Source organism: Anabrus simplex, chromosome 4 (assembly GCF_040414725.1).
Source record: "Anabrus simplex isolate iqAnaSimp1 chromosome 4, ASM4041472v1, whole genome shotgun sequence".
In the NCBI taxonomy this organism is placed as follows: Eukaryota; Metazoa; Arthropoda; class Insecta; order Orthoptera; family Tettigoniidae; genus Anabrus; species Anabrus simplex.
The window spans coordinates 393,162,759-393,189,168 of NC_090268.1; the positions used below are offsets into that span (position 1 = coordinate 393,162,759).

The window sequence follows — 26,410 nt, forward strand, 5'->3', positions numbered from 1 at the left end:
AATCTATCGAAAGTGGAATGACGTATTTGAGCACCTTCAAATACCACCGGACTGAGCCGGGCTCGAACCCTTTAACTTGATCTCAGAAGGCCACCGTCTGAACTTCTCAGCCCTGCTTGCAGCTATTGCGCCCAATAAAACACTGTGATAAATGGTATGGTTTAACACATTTCACGTCGTCATACAGGTTGATAACTGGGAAAGGAAAACGCATACTGTATGAGACGGCTTCTGAGAAAAAATATATCACGCATCAGAAAAAAGTTTTTCATCTCCCGGACCAGAGAGTTCACGTCTGTTGACAACACAAACAAAAGAAAGACATACAGACGTATCATATGTAGTTACCTTTCTTTTAAAATCTCGTAAGTCCTAACGCTCTTCCTATCCATTATATTCCTTAAAACTGGTCACGCCTCCCAGCCACACATTTCTGTGCAGTACATCAGTATAATTTCCTTTGTGTTCATTTTCCTATGCTAATGTGTAAAGGAAAATGACGGTTGAGGCGCTGGCATCCTGACCCCAACTTGGCAGGTTCGATTCTGACTCAATCCGGTGATATTTGAAGGGGCTCAAATACGCCATCCTCGTGTCCGAAGATTTACTGGCACGTAGAAGAACTTTTGAAGGACAAAATTCAGGCATATCGGCGTCTCCAAAAACCGTAAAATCAGTTAGTAGGACTTAAAGCCAATATTATTATTATTATTATTATTATTATTATTATTATTATTATTATTATTATTATTATTATTATTATTATTATTTAATGTTTTTACCTTGCTTGCCATTGGTCTATGATAGCAATTCACATGCCTGTACACAACACGTACAATTTCACATGAACAACAGGGAGTTGTGATTGTAATTTCCTTCATTACAGCTGACACGTAAGTAATGTTCCTGCCATCTAGCAAGAGGGCTGCAGAGCAAGATTCAGTCAAGTCCAGATTTGACCGGGTTTTGAATGCAAATTCGTGATGCGGTCAAGTAATTCTATGTAGTATAGACATTACTTAAATGTGAATGTGTCTGATTATTTTATAAAATTTCTGGCATCTATTTCTATACCGAATTTTCAATTTCTCTTTCTTCTTTCCAGAGTGGTCAGTAAGTACATTAAACAGTCCCAAGACAGGATAATGCAGAGGTCACCCGACGCTCAAAAGGATCTGAGTGTGCTAGAGACTCTTCTCGTCAGGAATGAAAATCCTATGTATGCAATCGTGATGGCGCTCGACATGATGCTTGCAGGAGTAGACTCGGTAAGATACGATTAGTCAAATGGATTTTAGACTTTGCGAGGTTTGACTACCATTTGTTCGAATATATAAAAATCCCGATGTTCATACAGTTAATTAAGAGCCTTGGCCTGCCTAAGCTACTGCTGCCTAGCCAAGTGTCCTAAATACATTGGTCAACGTCATGCCGTCCTTAATTATATTGCTTGAGACGCTTCACTGTCTCTCATATGACAACAGAGCTATGTCCTAGTCACACCGGCAAGGTTTGGCACAGAATATGTACCATGCGATAGCTATTGTCAGAATAAAATATCCGTCAGTATGTTTTTTATGGTATTATTGACATTTTATTTCTTCATTCAAAACATTTTGAGAACGAAATCCATGTACAACTAGTCCGTGATGTATAAGATGTAACACACTTCTAGAAAGAGATAGACATCATTATTACAGACGAAAGGTCCCAGTATGACTACTTCTTACCTACAGTACATGCATATTTAATTATTGGAAGTGTACCTCTTACATATCTCGAATATCCGTACGTGTTTTTACAGTATCTCTGCAGAGGCGAGTGGATGCCATATTCATATATATTCATTTTGCGGAACATTATTTGCATCGCTTAAGAGTCAGTTTCCTACCGTACCGCTCCTAACGGAAGCGCTACTAAACAGTTGGTGTGTTAGTTGTCGGATTGTAGGATACTCGGACAGTTGTGTGCTTAGGATTTCGAAAAATAAACTGGCATCGAAGCTACTTCAGGGATTTTCTACTTTAAGAAAGAGGGAAAATGCTGGCAACTAGCAACCATATAAGAAACGTAAGAGAAGTATGCGGTGAAATCACGGGAAAATGCTTGAGGGGGTCGAGCATAAGTAAGCCACCGTACACTGTAAAGCTGTAAATAACATAATTGTAGTATAATATTTGGATTTCATCTTTAATCACATAGTAAAGATAACTTAGTTCTATTTTAACAAAATTAATGTTAATGCTAATTATGCGCCATGTTATTTACAGATCTATTCCTCGAGCCTTTTGTGGACTGGAGAATGCGAATTCAAGGCAGGCCGTTCAAAATTTTGTAAGCACATCGCCGCAGTCTGTATACATTTTAACCATGAGCGTGATTCATCTAAAACAACACTCCTTACAAAATGGCAAAACCCGAAGGAAGCTCATGGCTACTTTTACTGGAAAGGGGAAACCACTAAAGAAATGTATGATAAGTAAAGTGGATCTACAAGACCTGAGGATCAATATTTATTTGCATAAATGAAATCCTTTGAAAAGATAAAGCATATAGGCGGTTCTGTTACTAAAATATTGCAGGCAGAGAATATGTAAATTAACTTATGATGTAAATGTAACTCCATTGCGTAGTGCGCAGTATAAAGGTGCAGTTGAGGGAAGTGGAAACACCCTGTTGAGATGACTTCCAAAGCTTGCGAGAAAAACTCATTCAGTGCATAAATGCTAACCTGTTAATTATAAACAAGATATGGAAAATGAAAGTTCAGGTGAACCCGTAAATTATAGTTTGTAACTAACTGGTGGCTTGCGAAAATTCTGTAATTCCATTGTTATAGTAAATACATGCCAGAAATAATAGTTTTTGCTAGTGGTTTAACTTCGCAGTAACACACCCAAGATTTTCGGTAACGCAAGGATGGAAAAGGGCTAGGACTGGGAAGGTAATATTCATGGCCTTAATTACATAACAGCCCCAGCATTTGCCTGCTGTGAAAGTGCAAACCATCCTTAGGGTTGCCAACAGTGGGATTTGAACCCATATTTCAGTTGAAACTAAATTACTGTCGTTGTGTTAAAAATGTTTAAGACAGAGAAATGAACGTGTATCTGCCAGTCAAGAAACCCATCGAATTAAAACACCGAGGAATGCTAATTACGCAGAGGTCGTAGGGCAGTTCCTCATCTGTAAAGACACAAATACATCTGCTGTCAGATACGGGAGGAGTACATAAATATGAACAGCTGTTGCATAGTTAAGTTGTTGCATTAAATAATACCTACAATAGATTAGTATCTTGTTCAGATGGCAAATATCTGGTAGAAATTAAGTATCCTTAATTCTTGTAGGGACAAGCCCATTTTTTTTCATGGTAACTGTAATCTGTCTTACCTTTTCATGTTAGATAAACGAAACGTCGAATTAAAGAGAAGTTACACAAAGGCCTACTACACACAGATACAAGTATCTCTTTGTTCAGTTTGTGATTTCTTTGTGTGTATATTATCCAAAGTGAAATGTAAATTAAGGTTACACAGAAATGTATACTTAGAAGAAAAGTAAGAATTAGGATGTGTACCGTGTAAGTCCTCTGCTTCCAGTTTATTTTGCCTCAGCTATATTCTTTTATACAGTACTAGCAAGATACCCGTGCTTCGCTACGGTATTATACTGAAATTTATAATTGAATGCTTATTGTTATAGATATATAATCCGCCGAAATTCGCGATCTGACTCGTTTTCTATTAGATTACGGCAAGTTTCCTCCCATTTTCAATCTTTCTTTCCAGCAATCGATTTCATACTTCCCGGGCTAGGTCCAGGTATTCCACCCGGTCAGTTGGGTCCCTAAATCTTTGCCATCTTTTCCTATAAGCATTTTTAATAGGGATCAAATCCTTCAGGAGATCCGGCGTGGTGTCGTCTTGGGTGCCTTGGCGGTACTGAACCCGCGGCCGGACTGCATTCTTAGTCATTATCCGTCCAGGACCCGTTTCCAGCGCGGTCCGCACATTTGACGACGGTCCAGAATATTATTATTATTATTACTATTATTATTATTATTATTATTATTATTATTATTATTATTATAGATGTTCTGACCCCACAGTAAGATGCTAGACCGCTACTTACCGGTAAATGATCGATGAATGACAAATGAAATGAAATATTGGACAGTGTTGCTGGAATGAATGATGATAGGGAAAACAGGAGTATCCGGAGAAAAACCTGTCCCGCCTCCGTTTTGTCCAGCACGAATGTCACATGGAGTGACCGGGATTTGAACCACGGAACCCAGCTGCGAGAGGCAGGCGCGCTGCCGCCGGAGCAACGGAGGATCGTTTTAAGTACGTTATGAACAGTAAAATCAATTGGTCTCGCCTCCTTTTACACCCCACCGCCGTTAAGTTTATTAACTCCCCCCCCTCCACAAAAAAATTAAAAGAAGTAGTGTTCCTTTATATTTAAAGGAGATTCCAAACACCAATGTTCACGTCTATTACCTTCAGTTTTCAGATATAAGTATCCCCATTAAAATAATTCACTTTTTTCACTTCCTTTCAACTCCTCGCCCCCTCCCTCAAGTGAATTTTGCGGCAAAATATACTTGTTTCTTTAATAGTAAAGGATCTTCTAAATACCAATTACCACGCCTCTAACTTCTTCAGTTTTTGATTTATGTGTCCTCACGAAAGGAATTCAACTCCATTTCACTCCCGCCCCGCGTTTTTCTTTGTTTTAAATGAGATCCAAATACCAATTTTCACGTCTGTAACAACGTTAGTTTTTATTAGATGTATGTATTCTCATACAATTAAGTCAATTAATTTTACAATTATTTAACCCCCCCCCCTTCATTGGATTTTCCGAGAATACGTGTTTCTTTACTTTACTGTAACATCTTCACTTTTGAAGTATCAGAAGCCTAATTAAAGGAAATCAACACCATTTTCAGTCACTCCCCCCCCCCTCCACCCAAGTGGTAATTCTGAAAACTAAAAATGCACGTTTCCTTATTTTTAATAGAGATATAAAATACCATTTTCCACTTCTGTAACATGTTAAGTTTTTTTTAGATATACTGTAGAAATCCTAATTTAAAATTTCACCCCTTTTTAGTTCCCATTAAGTAGTGTTTCCAAAAACAAATCACCCATGTTTCTTTACATTTACAGGAGATTCCAAATACCCACTTTTTACGTCTGTAACATTTTACGTTTCTCAGCTATTCTGTACGTATAGTCTTTCAAAAAATTTACCCTAATTTGTCACTCCTGTTTAACCACCATTAATTGGATTTTCCAAAAACAAAAAAATACGCGTTTCTTTATTTTTAAAGGAGATTCTAAATAACAAATTTTACATCTGTAAACTTTTAAAGTTTTAAGATGTGGACACACTCATTTTAAAAATTCATCCCCCTTTTCAACCCCCATTATTTGGATTTTCCAAAAACAAAAATACCTGTTTCTTTATTTGTAAAGTAGATCCCAAATACCAATTTTCAAGTCTGTAATATCTTCAGGTTCTGAAATATAAGTAGCCTCATTAAAGGCATTCAACCCCCTTTTTCACCCTTTTCCACCCTTCCTATTGGGATTTTCCGGAAACAAATAAATATGTGTTTCTTTATTTTTAAAGGAGATTCTAAATACCAATTTTTACATCTATAAACTTTAAAAGTTTTGAGTTATAGTTACACTCATTTTCAAAATTCAACCCCTTTTCACCCTCCATTAATTGTATTTTCCAAAAACACAAAATACCTGTTTCTTTATTTTTAAAGGAGATCCCAAACGCCAATTTTCAGGTCTGTAATATCTTCAGGTTCTGAAATATAAGTATCCTCATTAAAGGCATTCAACCCATTTTTCACCCCTTTTCACCCCTCCTATTGGATTTTTTCGAAAACAAAAAATACGTGTTTATTTATTGTTAATGAAGATTCTAAATACCAATTTTTACATCTGTAAACTTTAAAAGTTTCGAGATATAGATGCACTCATTTTAAAAATTCACCCCCCTTTTCACCCTCCCATTAATTGAATTTTCCAAGAACAAAAACATATTTCTTTATTTTTAAAAGAGATCCAAAGTACCAATTTTCAGGTCTGTAATATCTTCAGTTTCTGAGATGTAAGTACCGGTATCCTGATTAAAGGCATTCAACCAACTTTTCACCCTTTTTCACCCCTCCTATTGGGATTTTCTAAAAACAAAATAATACGTGTTTCTTTAATTTTAAATAAGATTCTAAATACCAATTTTTACATCTGTAAACTTTTATAGTTTTGAGATATAGATACACTCATTTTAATATTCCACCCCCCTTTTCACAACCTTAGGGAGGGAATATCCAAAAATCCTCTCTTAGCGTGCACCTACATCTTAATATGAATGTATTCCCAAAATTTCATTTCTTTATATCCAGTAGTTTTGGCTCGGCGATGATGAATCAGTCAGTCAGTCAGTCAGTCAGTACAAGTTATTCTATATATATAGATTTCGCTGAAATTCTCTCCGCTGCGTCCTGCCTTATGTTACTAGTTTTGAACATCACGTGCAGAGTTGGCTTGTATCTAAGGTTGACTGACAAAATATCTGCTGCAAACAGGATAATAAGCAATTTTTAATAGGGTTACATTTTATAAAATTCTGTAGGGTTTACCATATTCTTACGTATATGTAAAATTACGTACTCCTACATCCTGAATTTCCATAGTCCATACATACTCCTGTTAGTGTAAACTGTACTTTTATAAATAATATCAGGTAAATTTGATTTAAGTTACTTATTAATTAATAGAAGACACTACTTTTCACAATACAGAAATGTGTATTTAAATAATGTCACCTACATTGGGTTCACCAAACCTGGCAGTTTGTATTGAAGTACATAAATAAGTAACGGTAAATAGGAAAATAACTAAAATCGTTTCTGTTTCAGACTTCTACCTTAACTGCAAAAGCAGCTCATTTTCTGTCGAGAAATCAGGACAAACAAGAGATTCTTCACGAAGAGCTGAAAAGAATATTGCCAAGGAAAGATCAAGAAATTACTGCGAATGACTTGGAAAACATGAAGTACCTTAAAGCCTGTCTCAAAGAAACAGCAAGGTATTATTTTTATTACCGGTAATTTTAAGTGTACGTAAAATGCAAGTAGTGCATGGTTATACTATCGTTATATCACATACTGTGTTTCATATTTATCGGTTTGTGACGCTTTCCGGGAAACCATAACATAAGTAGGAAAATCTTATGTTTGGTTTATTTTATATTTTGATAGTTGATAAATTTGTGATCAATTTCGTGAAAACCAGAAGTCTCTATCTTAAAACTGATCACTTTATGTAACTTTGAAGTCGTAGGAAAGAATTTATTTAATTTCGAGAAAATCGATTAAAAACTGGTTTATAGTACTCCAATAGTGTATTAAGGATTTAATAAAATCTGCCTGTTTCACTGAATAAAGGAACGTCAGCATTGCGTTCTTAAATAATGTTTATAAACGTTTAGGAATTATATTCTCTGGAAATTAAATATGTAAACATATTCATAATTTGAAAATAAGTGAAAAAGTAAGTTATAGTCTTGATGACACACTCATATATGCATCAGTTTTGTCTTAAAACGTACAAGCTGTCATATTTCAGCATAGGGAAAGAAAACACGAAAAGGAGGAAGATAAAAATTAATTTTTAAATTATAGTAACTTAGAGTAGTAGAACGCATGGAGTAGCATTCTAGAATTCCTGAATATTACCAGGGGGAAAAGAAGATAGAGCACTTTCTCCATCAATAGGCCCTATATGCAATATTATTATTAATTGTCTTTACTAACAGACATATATTTTCAATTTAGACAGTTACACATTTTGATATTCTAGCGAAAAACCATTTCCAGCACTGTCGCTGGCTTAAGTATTAAAACAATCTTCTCTCAAATTATGGCCTAACTTAAACGATACATACCGCGTAGCCAAATTACTCTGTGCACTCACTCTCCAACACACGCAGAGAGATACGGGTGGTCTCTGAATCGCCGCACTCTTCTAGAAGTTATATCTTGTAGTTGTGCATCGCGCGCCGGTAATTTTGGTTCCATGCTACAGCGATTTCATGGGTGGTAGAAATTACATTCTGTTACGAGTTGCGTCTCTCTAAGTGTAGAGGTGTGTTTTCGTCAAACTAACTTGTGATGATGATGATGATGATGATGATGATGATGATGAATACGACTAATGAAAATACGTAATATTTCGTTGATTAACATGAATATAGTGTATACTACAGGGAAAGCCAAGATTTGTAACCCCGTGGCATTCCTTGGAATTTCTAATGATACATCACCAACGTTCATTTTTATTCTAATTCTTAACATCTCAAGCATAAAACCAGGTACTAGAAGAGGCTTTATTGTTCTAATGGCATCATATTTTTTTCCTGCACACAGTCATTGATACAACTATTCTCTATAACCTGGATTTCCCTCCTTCGGCTTTCTCGTTTAGGGTGGTCGGGAGGAACTAGGCTTGCGTACCCCGTGCTTTCATATCCTAGTGTTTTTATATAATAATTTGTGGTTTCCTGAAGCCAGCCCTTTCATAGTCAACGCTGTACGATCTGAGTATAATTATCTAGTACTTTGAGTCAGGAGATAACTCACTTCTGTTTCAGACAATACTGACGCCGCACGCATTATATTTGCAGTTTCTTATCTTTAATACATTCCGGGATTAAAAATCGCCAGTATGGTTGTATAATTTTAGTGTGTGCTTCCTAGTTCGTTTCAATGATCGGGTACCCGTTTAAAAATTCCTCACGCCAATGTTGCTTAAAAGTGTATTCCTGTGTGCAAATGGTACCTCGTCATTGTACCAGTGTAGTGATTTGGAGACTTTCTCATCGTCCCATATTGGTAGGGGTGAGAGATCTCAATATTCTCGTGTAATGAAGCTGTCACCCTTCCACCGAAATTACCGCTAATGTTGTTTAACTGTTGTAAATCTGATGAATTAGAATTATCTCGTAAGAATGAATATTCCTGAGAAGTTGCAACCAGCTCGGTTTTCTGCTTCTTTCCAGTGTACCAGAGATATTTCCTTCAGCCTTACCAACTCTCTGTACCATCCCTATGCTTTCTTCATTTGTGTACATATATCTTCGTTACGTTACTGTTGTAAGACGCCACCGTATGAGCTAACCATGACTTCTAAAACAATGGGAATATTCCGGAAATATAATACACATAAGACAATATTTTTTTAAAGTCCTAGAAATATATTTACGTAGATATAAGTATGTATTACAGATTTACAAGTCTGTAGTTGGAGCAGGATTCGAACCAGAGAACTCTCCATAAGAAAATCGCCACCGTTTTCACTCCCACAAATGGAACAACTGCAGATGAATTAAGATAACTTTCAGTTTTCTGATTCATAACGGACGAGATCTTCCCTGTGAATCATGTGAACTTGCCGGTTGCCGCGATGGGGCGATTCCTGAGTCCCGTTGAAGCAAGTAGTCCAGCCATACGTGCAAACACAGTCGGGTGGAAGAATTCTACACCGATCATAATTTACTCTTTACTAATACGTGGTTCAAACACAACAAACGACGGTCTTACGCGGGGGCAAGTCGTGAAACGCCTCAACTTATCAAATAGATTTCATTATGATTAGGCAGAGTTCCAAGAACCAGGTATCGGATTACAAGACGTTCCTAGAAGTAGAGTGGATTCTGGCAATAACATGTCATTAAATGCCGCCAGAAGATGAATGAATTGAAGAATGTAAGGAATGTAAGGATATGGGATCTACACAAGATGAAGGGAAGGAGAGTGAGGGACTGTTTCAATTAACTACTTGCAGAATGACTAATTGAAGAGGCTGATGGAAACACAATTGATGCAGAGTGGGCAGTCGAGAAGAATGAGGTAAGTAAAGCTGCTGATGAACCGTTAGGGAAAAAAGGCAAGATCAAGTAAGTTTTAGTGGATAACTCAGGAGATATAAGACCTGACTGACGAACGGGGGAAGTAGAAGAATGCAAAAATTTAGGAGGGCAGAAAAGAATGCAGGCGATTAAGAAATGATGGCTGAAAAGGAAGTGCAAGGATGTTGAAGGTTATATACTTTTAGGAAAGGTAGATGCTGCATGTAGGAAAAATCAAGAAAACATTTGGAGAAGGAAAGCTAGGTGTGTGAATATTAACAAGTAATGTAGAAAACCACTTTTAGAGAAAGAAGACAAGGCAGAAAGATGGGAGGAGGGAGGAACGTTTTCAAGAATTTTATCAAGGGAAAGAAGTAGTTGTAAAGTTTCTGGAACAAGAAGAGTCTGTTGATGCTGATGAAATGGCAGACCCAATTCTCAGGCCAGAAGGCGGCAAAGCTTTGAGCGACCTAAACAGGGACAAGGCATATGGAATTGGTGAAATACCCGAAGAATTACTGACAATCTTAAGAGAAACCATCATACTGTAGTTATTTAATTTTTTGTGTGAGATGTATGCTACAGGTGAAGTGCCGTCCAATTTTAGATAATATATCGTTATACTACTCCGATGAAGTCAGCTGCTTGTAAGTGTGAAAACTACCTCATCCCACACTTGCAAAATTGTAACACCAATTATTTACAGAATAATATTTTAATACAAGCTGAAGTTGAGATGGGAGAAGGTGAGTTTGGCTTCAGACCAATATAGGAACACGTGAAGCAATCCTAACTTTCAGACTAATTTTAGAGGATCGAGTTTAGGACAAACCCATGTTCTGTATATGGCATCCGTATGTCCAGAAAAGGCATTAAATAATGTTGATTGAACCAAACTATATGAACATGATCGGAATCATATACCGATGATGAAGTATTGTCTATAATCTGAACAAAATATCAGTCTGCAGAGATAAAAATTGGGGGCGATGAAAAAGCAGTAGCATCCATAAAAGATTAAGCAATACTGTACTTTTTCTCTTCATTTCTCCAATATTTATATAGAACTGGCGGTAAAGGAAATCAAAGAGAAATTTTGAAAAAGGAATCAAAAACCAAGAAAATCAAAACAGAGATCTTTGCCGATAATTTTGTTATTTTATCAGAGTAGGGATATTGAATGGAGAAAATGTTGTATGATATTTAGACAGCCTTGGAGAAGAAGTATAGGATGCTTATGAACATTATAAATCAGAATTAATTGAGTGCAGCTGAAGGAAGTCAGGTGATGCAGGAAATATTACATTAGGATTCGTAACGGAATAGGTGAGTACCGTTTCTTGGCTAACAGAATGACTAACGATGGCAGGTGTTTCAAGGATTAGTACAAGCTAGAAGGTCTCCTTAACAAAATATTCCTCGCTTCAAACATTTATATAGTAATTAGGAAGGTGTTCATGGAGCGTGGCATTGCACGGAAGTAAAAGAACAATAACTATCTCGGAACGGCATAGAGTAGAACGTTTTGAAATGTGGTGTTACAGAAAATGCCGAAAATGAGTAGATCGAATCACGAATGGAGATGTACTGGATCGAATTGTTGAGAGGATAACGATTTGGCTGAATTTGAATAGGGGAAGAGATAGAATGCAAAGACATATCTTAAGACACCCAGGACTTGTTCAGTTAGACGTGAGGGAAGTGTAGGCGATAAGATTGTTAGTGGTAGACCAAGGAATGGATATTACAACCAGACTGAATGAAAAATGAAGCAACAGTCCATAAAGGTGAATGCACTACTACAGTTTGTCCTCTTCACCTTTCCTTGTTTATATAGAACATACGGTCAAGGAAATCAGAGAGGAATTTGTAAAGGGATGTAATGGTAATGTAGAAATTAAAAGGTTAGCACAAAATGTGGTGGCATGCAGTTTATGGTTTGATCGCCGAACACACAATACACATTGAACAAGACGTAATGTCCTACTTATAAAGTAATTATCGTTAGTTTTGTTATTATGGAATACTTAATTGGTATCCATATTATTAATCTGATCTGGTTCTAAAATAATAGACGTAGGTTACATAGATTGATATAATCATCCAAGTTTCATGTTAGTGTACCAGATACAGATTCGTACTTACCTGCAATGCCAGAAAACAAGTATTATATTCAGGTTCTCGAAGGAAAGCAAATATCCCTATTTAATGTTATGTTAATACAGTACAAGTCTTATACCCTTGATTTTTCCCAACCATTTTGCTGACATTTCGGTTGCCACTTCGAACAAAATGGACGGTGATTTTGAGATAAACTGTGTATGAACTTGTCAGTTTATTCAAGTCACATTTTGTAATAAATTAAAGTTTCTTTTAGAGAATCTAGCAGAAGAAGAATAAGAGTTTTAGTTCACTTCAGTTCCTTCAGTGACATTGTTTTTTACTGTACCTCAGTGTCACAAAGTCCATTTCGCTTTGTCCATTGTTTCCTAGGTGTGTTTGCTTAACCTAACCGGGGAGAAGCAGGATATTCTAGAATTGTAAATAATGTCAACGGTCATTCATTAACTTCTGAATCTAATAAATAAACAGATATTTCACGTTGTGTACTAAAGCAAACAATATCTGCTCATTTCATGCTAAATTACAATTACGTACCTTATATTGATGTACCGGCACCGTTGTGTCTTACAGAATTGCACCTGTCGCACCAGCGAACTTCAGGCAAACGCCCACTGATATGGTGATCGGCGGCTACCTAGTTCCGAAAGGGGTAAGTTGAAATAAGCAGTGCATCTTCAATTTCAGACTGTTTATAAGGTGTGTATAAATTGACCGGCAATGTTAATGGATTACTTGAATGTTCAAAGGAAAAAGCATGTGAAACAGTGAAACTTTTTTTATTATTTATGTTACGGAGTTTTGTGGATTTGCAGAGGAGAAAGAAGGTGCTGGCTGGAATAGGTCTCAACTACTGAAGAATGAAAGATGAATTAAAATTTTAACAAGGTTATATTTTCAAAACTTAACAATGGTAGTATAGAATTTTGACAGCAAATAACAACAAGTTCCATCAGGTACACAATTTACTGGGCTACGGCCCGAATTCATTAACTCTCGAGCTCTCAGCTCACAATCACAGAGCTACAGGGCAGAAAACCCCTAAGTACAAGAAGCACTTGCTCCTAATTACAATGTTAAAGAAAAGAGCAGAACCGCTCTCAATATTACAAGCCTATCAAAGGCTACGACAACCTTCACTTAAGACTGCCCTCAAGGCACACCAAAAAAACAGGGGTTTTTAATACCCAACCTACAGGGCCTTTACATGAGGAAAACAAAATGTCGGGTTAATTAAATGACCCAGAAAAGCAAATTGACTGGAGGCATAGCTTGCACTCCTACATGAAATTGCCAAACCTAGGTGGCACTCGGCCAGATATACAGGGGCTAATCCCATACTAGGGAGGTGACACGTATGAGAAAATTTTACCACATAAAAGAAGAGAAGAACGGTTACGAAAACGTAGTCACCTCCTTTTTACAAAAATGAAGGGGAGTTCGAGAGGGAGAAGCACTCTCTATCCCCGCTTTACAGATTTGTACTTTATAGATAGACAGAAAAGAATTTACATTTTAAAAGGTCGGTTACATATTAAAGGTTTCGAACCTTCCCCGAGAGTTAAACTGCTGAGCTAGCTAGAAATGAAGATGTTAACAGGCCATTACCTTGTAGAAGAACTGCTGCTTGAAGGAAGAGGCGCTTCCCGCCCCCTGCTACATATCCATACACAAAGAAAGATGTTACTGAAGTGGCCCCGACCCCAGAAAATCAGCAGTTTATATACCCTCGTGGAACATTCGAGACCTTTAGACCTTTAGAAAATTCATGATTGGTTACATTCAAAACGGACGGAAAGAACTGATTTATATTGCCAACCCCCCAAACCACAGAACAAAATTTAGTAAAAATAAAACTTAGGAATACAATATTTCTTCAAGAAGGTTCATTCCATGGCACCAGAGTGCACAGGTATAGTTTTTATGTAGAGACATCTAGAATAGAAGGTCCACACGTCTTGCTACAGAGCAAACAAAAACACCTCGAAACTCACATAGAGCCATCTACGGAGAAACAATATAATTAATACAGTTTTTCAAAGTTCGGGCTTTCTCTTGTAGAGTAGATTAAATTGGCGCAATATTTGAACTAGCGGCGTGGAGGTGTACCGCCCGGTACAATTTACATTGATCATTTTCGTGAAATAATTATCTAAGTAAATATGGTAGCAGTAACGTTTTTAAAAAATATTGGTTTTTACTGTTCTGTATCAATTCTTGGTGTTTCAAAATAGTTGATATGTTATGTATCTGCTGAAAAATGTCTAATTGCTTTCATTGAAATCAGAAGAAGCTGAGTGTTTGCATTGGAACAAAAATTAATATTATTTAACATCCAGAAAACGGAGTTGAAATGTTTAAACGGGTTATAGCCGTGTGGCATGGCTTCTCACAAATGCGGTCAGGGTTGGAAATCCGGTCAATGGATGGAGGATTTATGGTGTTTTTAATTATTAAAAAATACATCGCAAATGGGAATAATCCCGGTGTCAATGGTCACTTACAGTAGTGTAATAATAAAGCAAAGTTAACATAATTATCCAACAACAAACACACAAACAAACAACAAGAGTACAACAAACAATTCCGTAGAAAGAAAATATTTCAAGAACTACTACTAGTTTAACATTCTAAATCCAGCATCATCATTTACATATTCAGACTCAACTTAAGTATTTCCAGTACTTAACACTACGGCTTACAAAACTTTGTTTTCTTCCTATGAAAAAATATTTAAAAATATAATATAAGTTTGTAAAATTCAAAGATACATTTTCCTAAAATTCGGTGTGGTAGTAGGCCTTAACACTATAAGTGATAATAAAGTAAACTTAAGACATAACTACCCAAAAACAACTGGAGTACAACAAGCAATTCCACGGAAAATGGGAATGGGAATGGGAATGTCCCATGGGTCGGATTCCATGAAAAACTCAAAGGTATGGTAACTGTGATTTCAATATGGAGAGTAGCGTAAAACGTCGAGTTTTGTTGCCTGCCTGCTACGTCATATATGAGAAAATTGCGAAACGTTTGTCCATGTATCACTAGAAGTTTGAAATTTTTAGACTGCGTGTAGCACTTGTACTTGGTTTCATCACCATCATCATCAACAACATCACCATCATATTCTTATCAACATAAAGAATGTTGGGCAACAAGGAAGTAGTGCATTGACTGTCTGCCTTCCGCCAGTTGTTTGATTTCTTGATAACGTTGTCCTTGTCTTATGATGTAAAGCAACGTTGCTCCAGCATTTCCCCTGTCTTCAACACAGTTTTCCTCTAGCGTGGCGTACTAATTGCGGCAGGTTGTCAGGCGTCTGGTAAGGTCAGTTTTACTTTACTCAATGGCATTTAGGAGTCAGTAACTCTCTCGTACTGTATTACAAGGAGTACTGTTTGTTCACGTTCCTTTTCGCCCAAGGAATTCGCAACAAACATCACCGTCATAGCATTTCAAAAGCAATTAGGTTATGTTTCCTAATCTTGTAGGAGGAGTTCATATTTCCGAGATACTGTAGCGACGATCCATACATATGAATACATATGAATTTTCTCTCCATGGTAGCAACATAGTTTTAGATATTCGCAGACTTCCCTTATTGTTAAGCACTTGTTTCGCTTGTACCGTCCTGGTTGCGATTTCCTTTCGATATCTTCCTTCTGACTGTTATAAAGCTGCCTAGATGAGTAAACGATTTCACTCGTTACAAACTTGTCATCTTCCAACCAAATGTTAGCCTTCTGATTGCCGTCATGCTTTCATTTTATGACTTTGGTTTCCTTTTTATTCATTTTTGATTTTAGATTTGTACCAACTTCCCGTTCATAAAATCTAAGTCCCTTTGCAGGCATTTTCCTCTTTTCAAATAACGGTTATGCCATACGCAAAACGTACTGTGGAAAATGAACGCCTTTATTACGTTGATTTCATACCTGTTACCTTTAGCAATTTTTTTCATAGCGCATTGAATGTAAAGGTTAGGGCCTATACAGCATAGCTACTGGTCGTAGGTTTACAACGATAAAATTCAGTGCTATTATTTCTTGCTTTAGTAATGTATCTTTTTGTTTTCTAACAATGAAGAAATGTTTTAAAAATTAATATAAGTTTGTCAAATTCGAAAATTAAGATACATTTTCCTAAAATTCGGTGTGGTGGTTTCTCATAATTGTTTTATACCTCTCCCTTTCCTAGCGTGTATCCCACAACGGTCCAGGGTCATATTTACTGATTTCCTTCTGTCGAGGGCAACTTCAGATCCGAGGCCAGCCACTGCAATGTCCGCTTTGATTCGAGCCGTTTAACACCCGAGGACCAATGCAGAATGGCTATCCCCATCACATGGAAGGCGCGGTCATCCTTTATTGATGGTGGCCAGCATTCTAAGCCGAATAAGGTCACCGGGCGAAACATAGACTTGTATCCTTCTCCTCTCCTGTCGTTGGTTAGTTTCTTATCACAGTGAGTTGTTGCCAGTTCAGCCACACAGCATTAAGCCGTGCTTGAACGTCTAGAATCGTCTGCTTATCCAAAATGATGAGTGAACCGAGGTATGTAAGTTGTGTGTTCTACGCGAGATATAACCTCCTATATCGATGGTACCATTTGTTGATTGATTAATACAACTTCCTCGTGAGGAGGCTGCCACAAGAACAAATTATGTCGACTACACAGTTTTTGTCTTCTAATGGAAGAAATAGCGTATGGCTTTTAGTGCCGGGAGTGTCCGAGGACATGTTCGGCTCGCCAGGTAAAGGTCTTTTGATTTCACTCCCGTAGGCAACCTGTGCGTCGTGATGGCGATGGAATGATGATAAAGAGGACACATACACCCAGCTCCTGTGCCAGCGAAATTAACTAATGATGGTTAACTTTCCCGACCCTGCTGGGAATCGAAACCGGGATCCCCGTGTCCAAAGGGTAGAACACTAACCATTTAGCCACGGAGCTAGACTGTCGTCTAATAACCTTACAGGATCGATCGGCAAGAAAAATTCATCAGCACACAATATTTGACACGTGTGAGGTGTCTGGACTTATCCATGCACAGGATGAATAGAACGGAGAGAAGTGCTGGTCCATGGCGGACTTGAAATATGGAAGGTGAAGTTTCAATTGGACTACGGACCGGTCTTTAGCCATTGTAGTGAAAATCCACAGCCTGTTTCCAGTCATTTGACTGGGTCAGGAATGGAGGTTCTAAACAACTACAAATAGGCTTTCAGGACTTCATGCTTACAAAGGGATCTGTAGAAGAACTCATGCGGTACTATGTCAAAGAACTTATCGTGACTGAGAATGTTTTCTTTCTTCATGCTTTCAGCAAGAAGGCGAGCGGTATGAATTACATCAGTTGTGCTGAGTCCACAAAGGATTCCACACCGGGTTAGGGAATGCTGTACATTGCTGAGAAACTGATAGTCCAGCATAAACTGAAAAAGTTTCATCTTATGGCAGAGAGGAGAATTGGGTGATAGTAGTAGCTTTCAAACGGCGTCTCTTTTACCCTTACAAATGTAGGTGGTAGTACTATTCTGGCAGTCTGTATATAAGCAGCCTTCAACAGAGATAAACCACGATTGTAGAGTGCCGCGATGATTTTGACTTCTCGTCGTCCAACCATATTCACACTTTGTTGTATTTATTTTATAATATCGATGCCTTTCTGCAGTGCACTCATTGATGATGCATCACTTGGGGCGGCTGTTACGGGGGCATAGATCTACCGACTCTTGTATATCCCAGGGGTGCCTTTCCTTTATTCTAAGTCAACATTTAACAATCGATGGGTACGAGGGAGAACTACTTGAAATAAACAATTCCAATTGCACTGACTCAGATTTATTTATCGAAAATGGAACAGGGAATTTGTGTGAAACTTGAAATAAGTCGTAAATATAATGTTAAGTAGAGAAAATATCCACAGTTCTAGCCCGTCAGGCAAGCAAATCAATGTTGAAAACATCCTAGGCATATGCGTTACAATTTTTAGGTAAATATAATAAAATATGAGAATATATTCTTTACTTATTCCTAAAAAATCGGGCGAGTTGGCCGTGCAGTCGGGGGAGCGCAGCTGTGAGTTCGCATCCGGGAAATAGTGGGTTCGAACTCCACTGTCGGCAGCCCTGAAACTACATGTAACTTAATTAAGGCCACGGCCGCTCCCGTCCCACTCCTAAGCCTTTCCTATCCCATCGTCGCCATAAAACCTATCTGTGTCGATGCGACGTAGAGCAAATTCAAAAAAATCCTAAAAATTACAATCCGTTCCCTTAATCATCATTATCCGGTCGATGATATTAGCAGTTTGCCTTTTTCTACCACTACGAGCGCTAATGTGAGTCAATGCAGAGTTTCCTTAAGCCCTTATAACTATATTTGGTGTCCGGCCCCACGGCTAAATGGTTAGCGGGCTGGGCTTTGGTCACAGGGGCACCGGGTTCGATTCCTGGCAGGGTTGGGAATTTTAATCATAATTGGTCAATTTTGCTGGCACGGTGGCTGGGTTTATATGTCGTCTTCATCATCATTTCATCCTCATCACGATGTGCAGGTCGCCTACGGGAGTCAAATCAAAAGACCTGCATCTGGCGAGCGAAACCTGTCCTCGTGCACACCCGGCACTAAAGCCATACGCCATTTCATTTCATTTTTACTACATTCGGTGTGGAAATATTTCAAAAATTAAAAAATCCTGAGAGTATTCAACTAAGGAACACATTACAGAAATAATTATGTAAAAATATAATTTGGCTAGGATTTGAATTTAAAAAAATAAACGAGTAAATAAACAAGCGATTTAAGGCTTTTTCCGGAACTGCATTTAACTGATTGTAGAAATTTGTTATTTTAGTTTGATAGAGCTTTTTAGCACACACAATTTGAAACCTTTCCGGCCCCCTTAGCCCTCCAACGTTGCGCACAATTGAGGAAATTGCTTAATTTTATTTTTTTCCGCTGTTTGAGGACCCATATTTTGGTAAGAAGTGTTTTCAAAATTAAAAGGAAGTTAGTATAGAATAGAATAGATTTATTTTTCTTTCAAGATTATTCATTGCACATTACTGATTTAAAACAAATGGAATATAAATGAGATATCTTACAGCTAATAAAGAATACAGTCATACGATAAAACGAGTATAAAACACAAGAAAGTAGCTAATGACGTGCACAATTATGACGTTACTATAGTGTTTACCTTTCACAAGTTAACAGAAAACCATCAGTTTTCAGTGTAATTATAAAAATATATTTTTTCATTAAGAAACGGGATAGTTAAATATTGTAGTCATGTAAACTGCATTAAAGTAAACGAAATAATGTCCCATAATACTGTAATTGGAAATAAAGTATAAACATCTAATAGTAAAACGCTGAGAAAAAATGGGTCTGAGAGACCCGGTGCGACCATTAATTTTGACAAAACCCAAGCGACCACTCCAGGGTTAACGTTTTATATATAATCCGCCGAAATTTGCGATCTAACTGGTTTTCTGAAAGAATCCGCCAAAATTCGTGATCTGACTCGTTTTCTGAGAGATTAAGGCAAAGTTCCTCCCATTTTTCAATTCCTTCTTTCCAGCAATCGATTTCGTACTTCCCGGGCTAGGTCCAGGTATTCCACCCGGCCAGTTGGGTCCCTAAATCTTTGCCACCTTTTCCTATAAGCATTTTAATATGGATCAAATCCTTGAAGAGATCCGGCATGGTGTCGTCTTGGGTGTCTTGACGGTACTGAACCCGCGGCCGGACTGCAATCGTAGTCATTATTATTATTATTATGATTATTATTATTATTATTATTATTATTATTATTATTATTATTATTATTATTATTATTATTATTATTGTTATTATTATTATCGATGGTATAGAACCCACACCATGATGCAAGACCGCTACTTGGCGGTAAATTACATCCTCTGCCATTGTAATTGCTGACAATATAACCAGTACCATCGTCGCGCGTAGGCAAGTGCGCGAGATTCCTGGCGACAGGAATGATATACTTCCGTGAATTATTGACCTTATTATAGAGGTGAACAACTGCAAGGCCAATATCATTAATATCGCTTATTTCAAATGTGTTTAAATTTTTATTTATATGCCAGGAGAATCTACTGTAATCTAACTTTTGGTACTCCAAAAGAAAAGATGGTTCTTGAAAACGAACCCAGAAAAGATTAAAAATGTTCACTTTATGATCAGAATAAGTACATTATGAACAGTAAAATAGATTGGTCTCAACTCCTTTTTCACCCTTTGCCGTTAAAGTGATTTCCCCCCCCCCCCACTTCCCAAAGAAAAAGAAGGCGTGTTTCCTTATGTTTAAAGGAGATTCCAAATACCAATGTTCATGTGTGTTACCTTCAGTTCTGAAATATAAGTATCACCATTAAAATAATTCACTTTTTCCACTCTCCCCCACCCCCATTAAGTGAATTTCTCTTTAAAAATACTTGTCTCTTTAATAGTAAAGGATCTTCTGAATACCAATTATCACGACTCTAACATCTTCAGTTTTTGAGATATGTGTCCACATAACAGGAATTCAACTCGTTTTCACCCCCGCCCTCCAAAATAATTTCGCCCAAAACGCGTTTACCTTTGTTTTTAAAGGAGATCCAAATACCAATTTTTATGTCTGTAACAACTTAGTGTTTATTAAATGTAAGTATCCTCAAACATTTAATTCAATTAATTTTTCAATTTTTCAGATCCCCCCCCCTTTTTATTGGATTTTCCGAGAATACGTGTTTGTTTAATTTTAAAGCAGATTCCAAATACCAATTTTCACGTCTGCAAAATCTTTCGTTTTTGAGTTAATAGTATCCTCATACAAATAATTCAACTAATTTTTCAATTTCCCTCCTCCCTTTAGATGGATATCCGAAAACAAAAAAGACGTATTCCTTTATTTTTAAAGGAAATTCCAAATACCAAATTTCACGTCTGTAACATCTTCAGCTTTTGAGATATCAGTATCCTAATTAAAATAATTCAACCCCATTTTCAGTCACTTTAACCCCTGCACCCAAGTGGTTTTTCAGAAAACAAAAAATACATGTTTCTTTATTTTCAATGGAGATAAAAATACTATTTTTCACTTCGGTAATATGTTAAGTTTTTGAAATATACTGTAGAAATGCTCATTTTAAAATTTCACCCCGTTTTTAGTTCCCCTTAAGTGGAGTTTCCAAAAACAAATCACGTATGTTTCTTTACTTTTACAGGAGATTCCAAATACCAATGTACTTAGATATGGTCTTTCTAAAAATTCACCCCAATTTGTCACTCCTGTTTAACCCCCATTAATTAGATTATCCAAAAAAATACAATGCTATTTTCAAAGGCGATCCCAAATACCAATTTTCAGGTCTGTAATATCTTCTGTTTCTGAGATATAAGTACCCTGATTAAAGGCATTCAACCACTTTTTCACCCTTTTTCACTCCTCCTATTGGATTTTCCGAAAAGAAAATAAGACGTTTTTCCTTTTTTTAAAGTTCTAAATATCAACTTTTACACCTGTAAAGTTTTAAAGTTTTGAGATACAGATGCACTCATTTTAAAATTTCACCCCCCTTTTCACCCTCTTAGCGACGGAATATCCAAAAATCTTCTGTTAGCGAGCACCTACATCTTAATATGAAAGAAGCCCCAAAATTGCATTGCTTTATGTCCAGTATTTTTGGCTAGGCAATGATGAATCAGTCAGCCAGTCAGTCAGGACAAGTTATTTTATTTATGTAGATGGATGTATGTGTGTACGTAAATGACACATCTCCTTCTAAACCACTGGAGCAATTTCAACCAAACTTGGTACACTTATGACTTACTACCTGGAGATGAGCACTGTGGGGATACGCCATCCGTACCTCCCTTAAGCGTGGGAGGTCAAGGGGTTAATACATAAAAATAATCGAAAAATGTGTCGAATCCACAGATTTCGGGGTCGCTGAGATGAATAATGATAAGTCAAAGTTCAGCTCCCTTTTGTGTGGGGGGCGAGGGGGGAAGTGATATATAAAATTAAACGAAGATAGTATCGAATACATAGTTTTCGGGGTCGCCGAGGTGAATTGTACACTCCGAATTTTTAGTATCAGGAGACAAACCACGTGGGTGTAGGACACCCCAGGAACCCTTAGGGGGGGGGGGAGAGGGGGGTGAGGTATAAAAATAATCGAAAGTAGTGTCGAATCCGTTCTTTTCGGGGTCGCTGAGATTAATAGTGACACTCCGGATACTTTTAAAGTTCAGCCCCCTTCGTGGTGGGGGGGCAATGGTAGAGTGATATATAAAAATAATCGAAAGTAGTGTTGAATCCATAGTTGTCGGGGTCGCCGAGAGGAATAGTGAGACTCCGGATTTTTTAAGTCCAACCTCAGTCCCCTTTGGCATAGTGGGTGGGAAAGGGTGAAAAATAAATTGTCAAAAATGACCGAGATAATGGACGTGTGTATGTTCCAGTATGACTTTCAAGTAAGACTTCCTACCTGGAAAGCATACTGTGGGAGTAGGACGCCCCTAGAACCACTAGGGCAGCGGGTGAAATATAACCCATATTAATAAATTGTGGTCAGTTTGGCGCGATCTATATTTACTGTAATATATATAAAATTAAGGCATAAACTGAAAAGAGACGTGAGTTAATGAGACCATTCTAGGTATCTTAGACTCTTAAAACTTGGTACCAGACAAGCTGATGACTTCAGGATCCCTAGAAAAATCTAAAATTTTCAAAATTCACTGAGGGGGACACGCTGGGAGTTTCAAATCTGCATAAGAACACAGTCGGTGATATTTATCCGAAACGATAACCTATAGGTTTCATGGGCTTACAAGTGTCCTGAAAGTCCTAATTTTTAACTCCCTCCCCAATATCATGATGGCAGCACAAACTCCCAGACGAGTTAGAGAACAGAAATTAGGCAAAATTATAGCTTTTTGCCTGTAACCGATGGAAAATTTACGAGATGTTTAAAATTTTTATTTTGTACCCCAAGAACATATCGAAATATGGACGCAATTTTAATGACGGTGCAGACCTTCGTTTCGAGATGTTTGGTGGCTAAACCGTAAGTCGTATCACAAAACGGATGGCACAATCTGGAGTGATCTACAACTTTGGTCCTATGACTTTTTGTCGTATCTCTATCCCTTGTACGTTAAATTTGGCTCTATTTCTGTATTTACGTAAATTTTGCACTTTGTACACGTATAATAGATGGTTTGATTCATTTATAGGAAAGATGGAATCATCAAATTCTACACGAATATTGGCCCACCCAGTAGCCATATGTGAGCCAAATTCTATGTTTGAACCTGTCGCAGAAGTATCTGAAAAGTAATTCACTGGGTGAAATCCTTACACAAATTTCACCCTATTCAACGTATCTAAAACAATTTTACCTTTAAATAGATGAGATACGAGGAAATCTCATAGGTCCAGCCATTTACATCGCTAAATGAGGCCAGAGGCGTCTTGTCGTACAATCCGTTTTTCGATATGATGCACCGTTTAGCTGCAGTTATTCTGTAAATGAAGGTGAACATGCATATACTTCCGTATGTCGACCTACATTTATTCATTTATGTCGATTTGTAGCGATCGAGAAGGGGTGTGTCTGATATTGAAATTAATACTTTACAAATCAACAGTGACTGTCAGCAGGAGGGCGTCTGCTGTTGTAATCTGGACTCCCCACACCGACTTTAACTGGTAGTGGGAATGGGGTCCTCCTCCATCACCTGTGTACCATTGTAATAAATAATTACCTTCTCGATTTGACTAGCAGAAGGCAAAGGAGCGTGCATTTTTCTCAAAATTCTTTTACCTGATTCTCTTTATCATTAGGTATAGGTGCCTCCTTGCAAGGGTGCCCCCGATTATAAAGAAATTTACCCATCAAAATGTGACTGACGTTACGCATAGTGATCTGCGGTAGGCAAGTGGACCTGTCGTTATCATCACAACTCCACAACTCGCACTTTACATTGGAAACAACATCTGAGGACCTCCCTATGCTTTTACTCGGATTTACACCACGAGACATAAAATTTAAAATTTCTTATTCTCTTCATGTTCAGTAATTTACTTCGATATCCGTATACAGTGTAGAATACCATAGCAAAGCACGGGTGCATTTGCTAGTATTCAATATTTTCTACATTTTCATTCTTCTTCTTCTCCTTATGCAGTTTTTTTGTGAAGCATCCGTATATATTATTTGCAGGAAATAAATATGTCCTGCCATAACAGCTTCTGAAAATTATTCAATCGCTTTTATATCCTTTTCCTCACAGACTGACCTCATCATGGACCAGAAGATACTGTGTAATCTTGAGGAACATTACCCAGAGCCTCAAAAGTTCATCCCTGAAAGGTGGCTGAAGGATGGTGATGAACATCAGAAAGCGCATCCCTTCGTATATTTGCCTTTTGGGTTTGGACCCAGAATGTGTGTCGGAAGACGATTCGCTGAGCTGGAGTCAGGGATATTAACTGCTAACGTAAGTATTTTCATATATTTTATGAGACTTTGAGAAGAACATAGGTTACAATTCCTTGTATACTGGGGTTATGAACATGGTAAGTCTAACCTTAATCATAAGGTCCGCAATTCCTAAAATTAACTATTTTCACTAGCGAGAGGAATTATACGAAAAGAGTGTATGAAATGTTGAACGTACTAGGCAGAAGATAAGAAAAATTGATGACGAATTGTTCATAGAGTATGTAAAATACACATAAATGGACATATTCAATACGTATCTATCCCTTCAGTTATTTGTTTTATAATTTGTGGTTAAAAATTGAAAGATACCTTAAAACAATTGAATTGATATGTATAAGTACATATATAATTAAGAAACTCAATTACTTATTCCTAAATTTGTAAAGTTATTTCACTGCTGTACAAAGAGTTGAAACAAAGCTATGGGATACAAATTCATCATTCTGCAACTCAAAAAGAGAAATTGGAACATTTTTTTGTTAACACTGCGGAAGGTAATAAATGAAAAATGTTTATAATATTTCATGTTCCGTACTAGGCCTTTACACTATAAATCAGGGCCCCTCAGGGTGCATGCGTCCGGTGCATGCACTGTGCACGTTGCAAAAGAAGACTACGCTTGGTTGCCCAGAGTGCCGACCCCCAATCCTCGATTTGGAGCAATAGCGCTGTCTCTCTCTTTCCCCACGCCTGTCCCGCTCGCTCTCCCTATCTCCCTTTTCCTCACTTGCTCCGTAGCGCTCCAAAACCGAGCCAAGTGGAACCGATGCACTGTGCACAGGAAATCTGCGCCGCTGTTTGCAGGCGTGAAATTTTGAACGTTTGATAGGCCCTGCTATAATTGGTTAACAGTGGAATACATGGTCATAATAAAAGCTTTTCTGTTCTAATATGGTTGTCCTTACATAATCCAGTTTAATATTTGTGGAATATTGCTAACTATTATTGTTTTTTTTGTCTTTCAGATATTCCGCAATTTCCGTCTGGAGCATGACGAAGATCTGAAGGAAGTAGTTCAGGGTTTTGCTACTATAGGAAACAAACTGAATTTCAGAGTAGAAGACAGATCGTAGTCCTAGGAGCCATTCGTCCCGATGACCTTCCTAATGAAGCAATGTATTGATTTGTACATATATTTCATACCACGTTATAATCGCCATCTTTCCTTACTCGAAGGACTACGTTACGGTAATTACTTTCCCCACTCGCTTATTTGAAGCCGTCTCGGACTGGTTGAGCTCCACTTCGCAGTAATGTGAATACGGACAGTCTAGAGAAGCGAAAATTAACCTTGTTGAATTGTTTTCCCGTCTGATGCGGCACTGTGGTTCCGTACCCATCTACACCCAAGATGGATTCTCCGCATTCCCAGCTCAAGACATCTGCCGCCATCACAATGGTGACTAATGTTTATGTCAATAAATTTCTGATCGATAAGTATCACATAATAAATTACAGTATATCATAATAGTACATTACGCAACAAGACTTTATTGGCAATAATCAAGACACGAGTATGTTTATAGACTAAGCGAAGCGAGATTTATAATTTCCATACGAGTGTCTTAATTACCATTATAGGCGACTTACATGAGACTGTTTATGCTCTACGATAATTATAACTCTATTCTTTTAATATTCATGAATTTCTGTCGAGATGTCGCTTGAGAGTAGGGCGCATGCGCTGGGTTATTGATTTTCCGTGAGTGTTTCAGAGACCTTGACACTGTCATATGTTTTCAAAGCTTTGACAATGGGTTATCATAACCTAGCTTTATTTCAAATACAGATTGCTTAATGTACAGTTGGTGAAGTGAATT

At 37.5% G+C, this 26,410-nt stretch overlaps 1 protein-coding gene across 1 annotated transcript in view; it reads left to right on the forward strand.

Moving 5' to 3' along the window:
* LOC136872034 (probable cytochrome P450 12a5, mitochondrial) overlaps positions 1-25,767 on the forward strand; it is a 60,438-nt gene extending 34,671 nt beyond the window's left edge. Inside the window, exons 8-12 of the mRNA XM_067145857.2 lie at positions 1,106-1,268; positions 6,950-7,119; positions 12,634-12,712; positions 24,379-24,585; positions 25,556-25,767. Coding sequence (XP_067001958.2) covers positions 1,106-1,268; positions 6,950-7,119; positions 12,634-12,712; positions 24,379-24,585; positions 25,556-25,663 — 727 coding nt within the window. The 3' untranslated portion in view covers positions 25,664-25,767. The remainder of the gene's footprint in view (positions 1-1,105; positions 1,269-6,949; positions 7,120-12,633; positions 12,713-24,378; positions 24,586-25,555) is intronic.
* Positions 25,768-26,410: the final 643 nt, after the last annotated feature.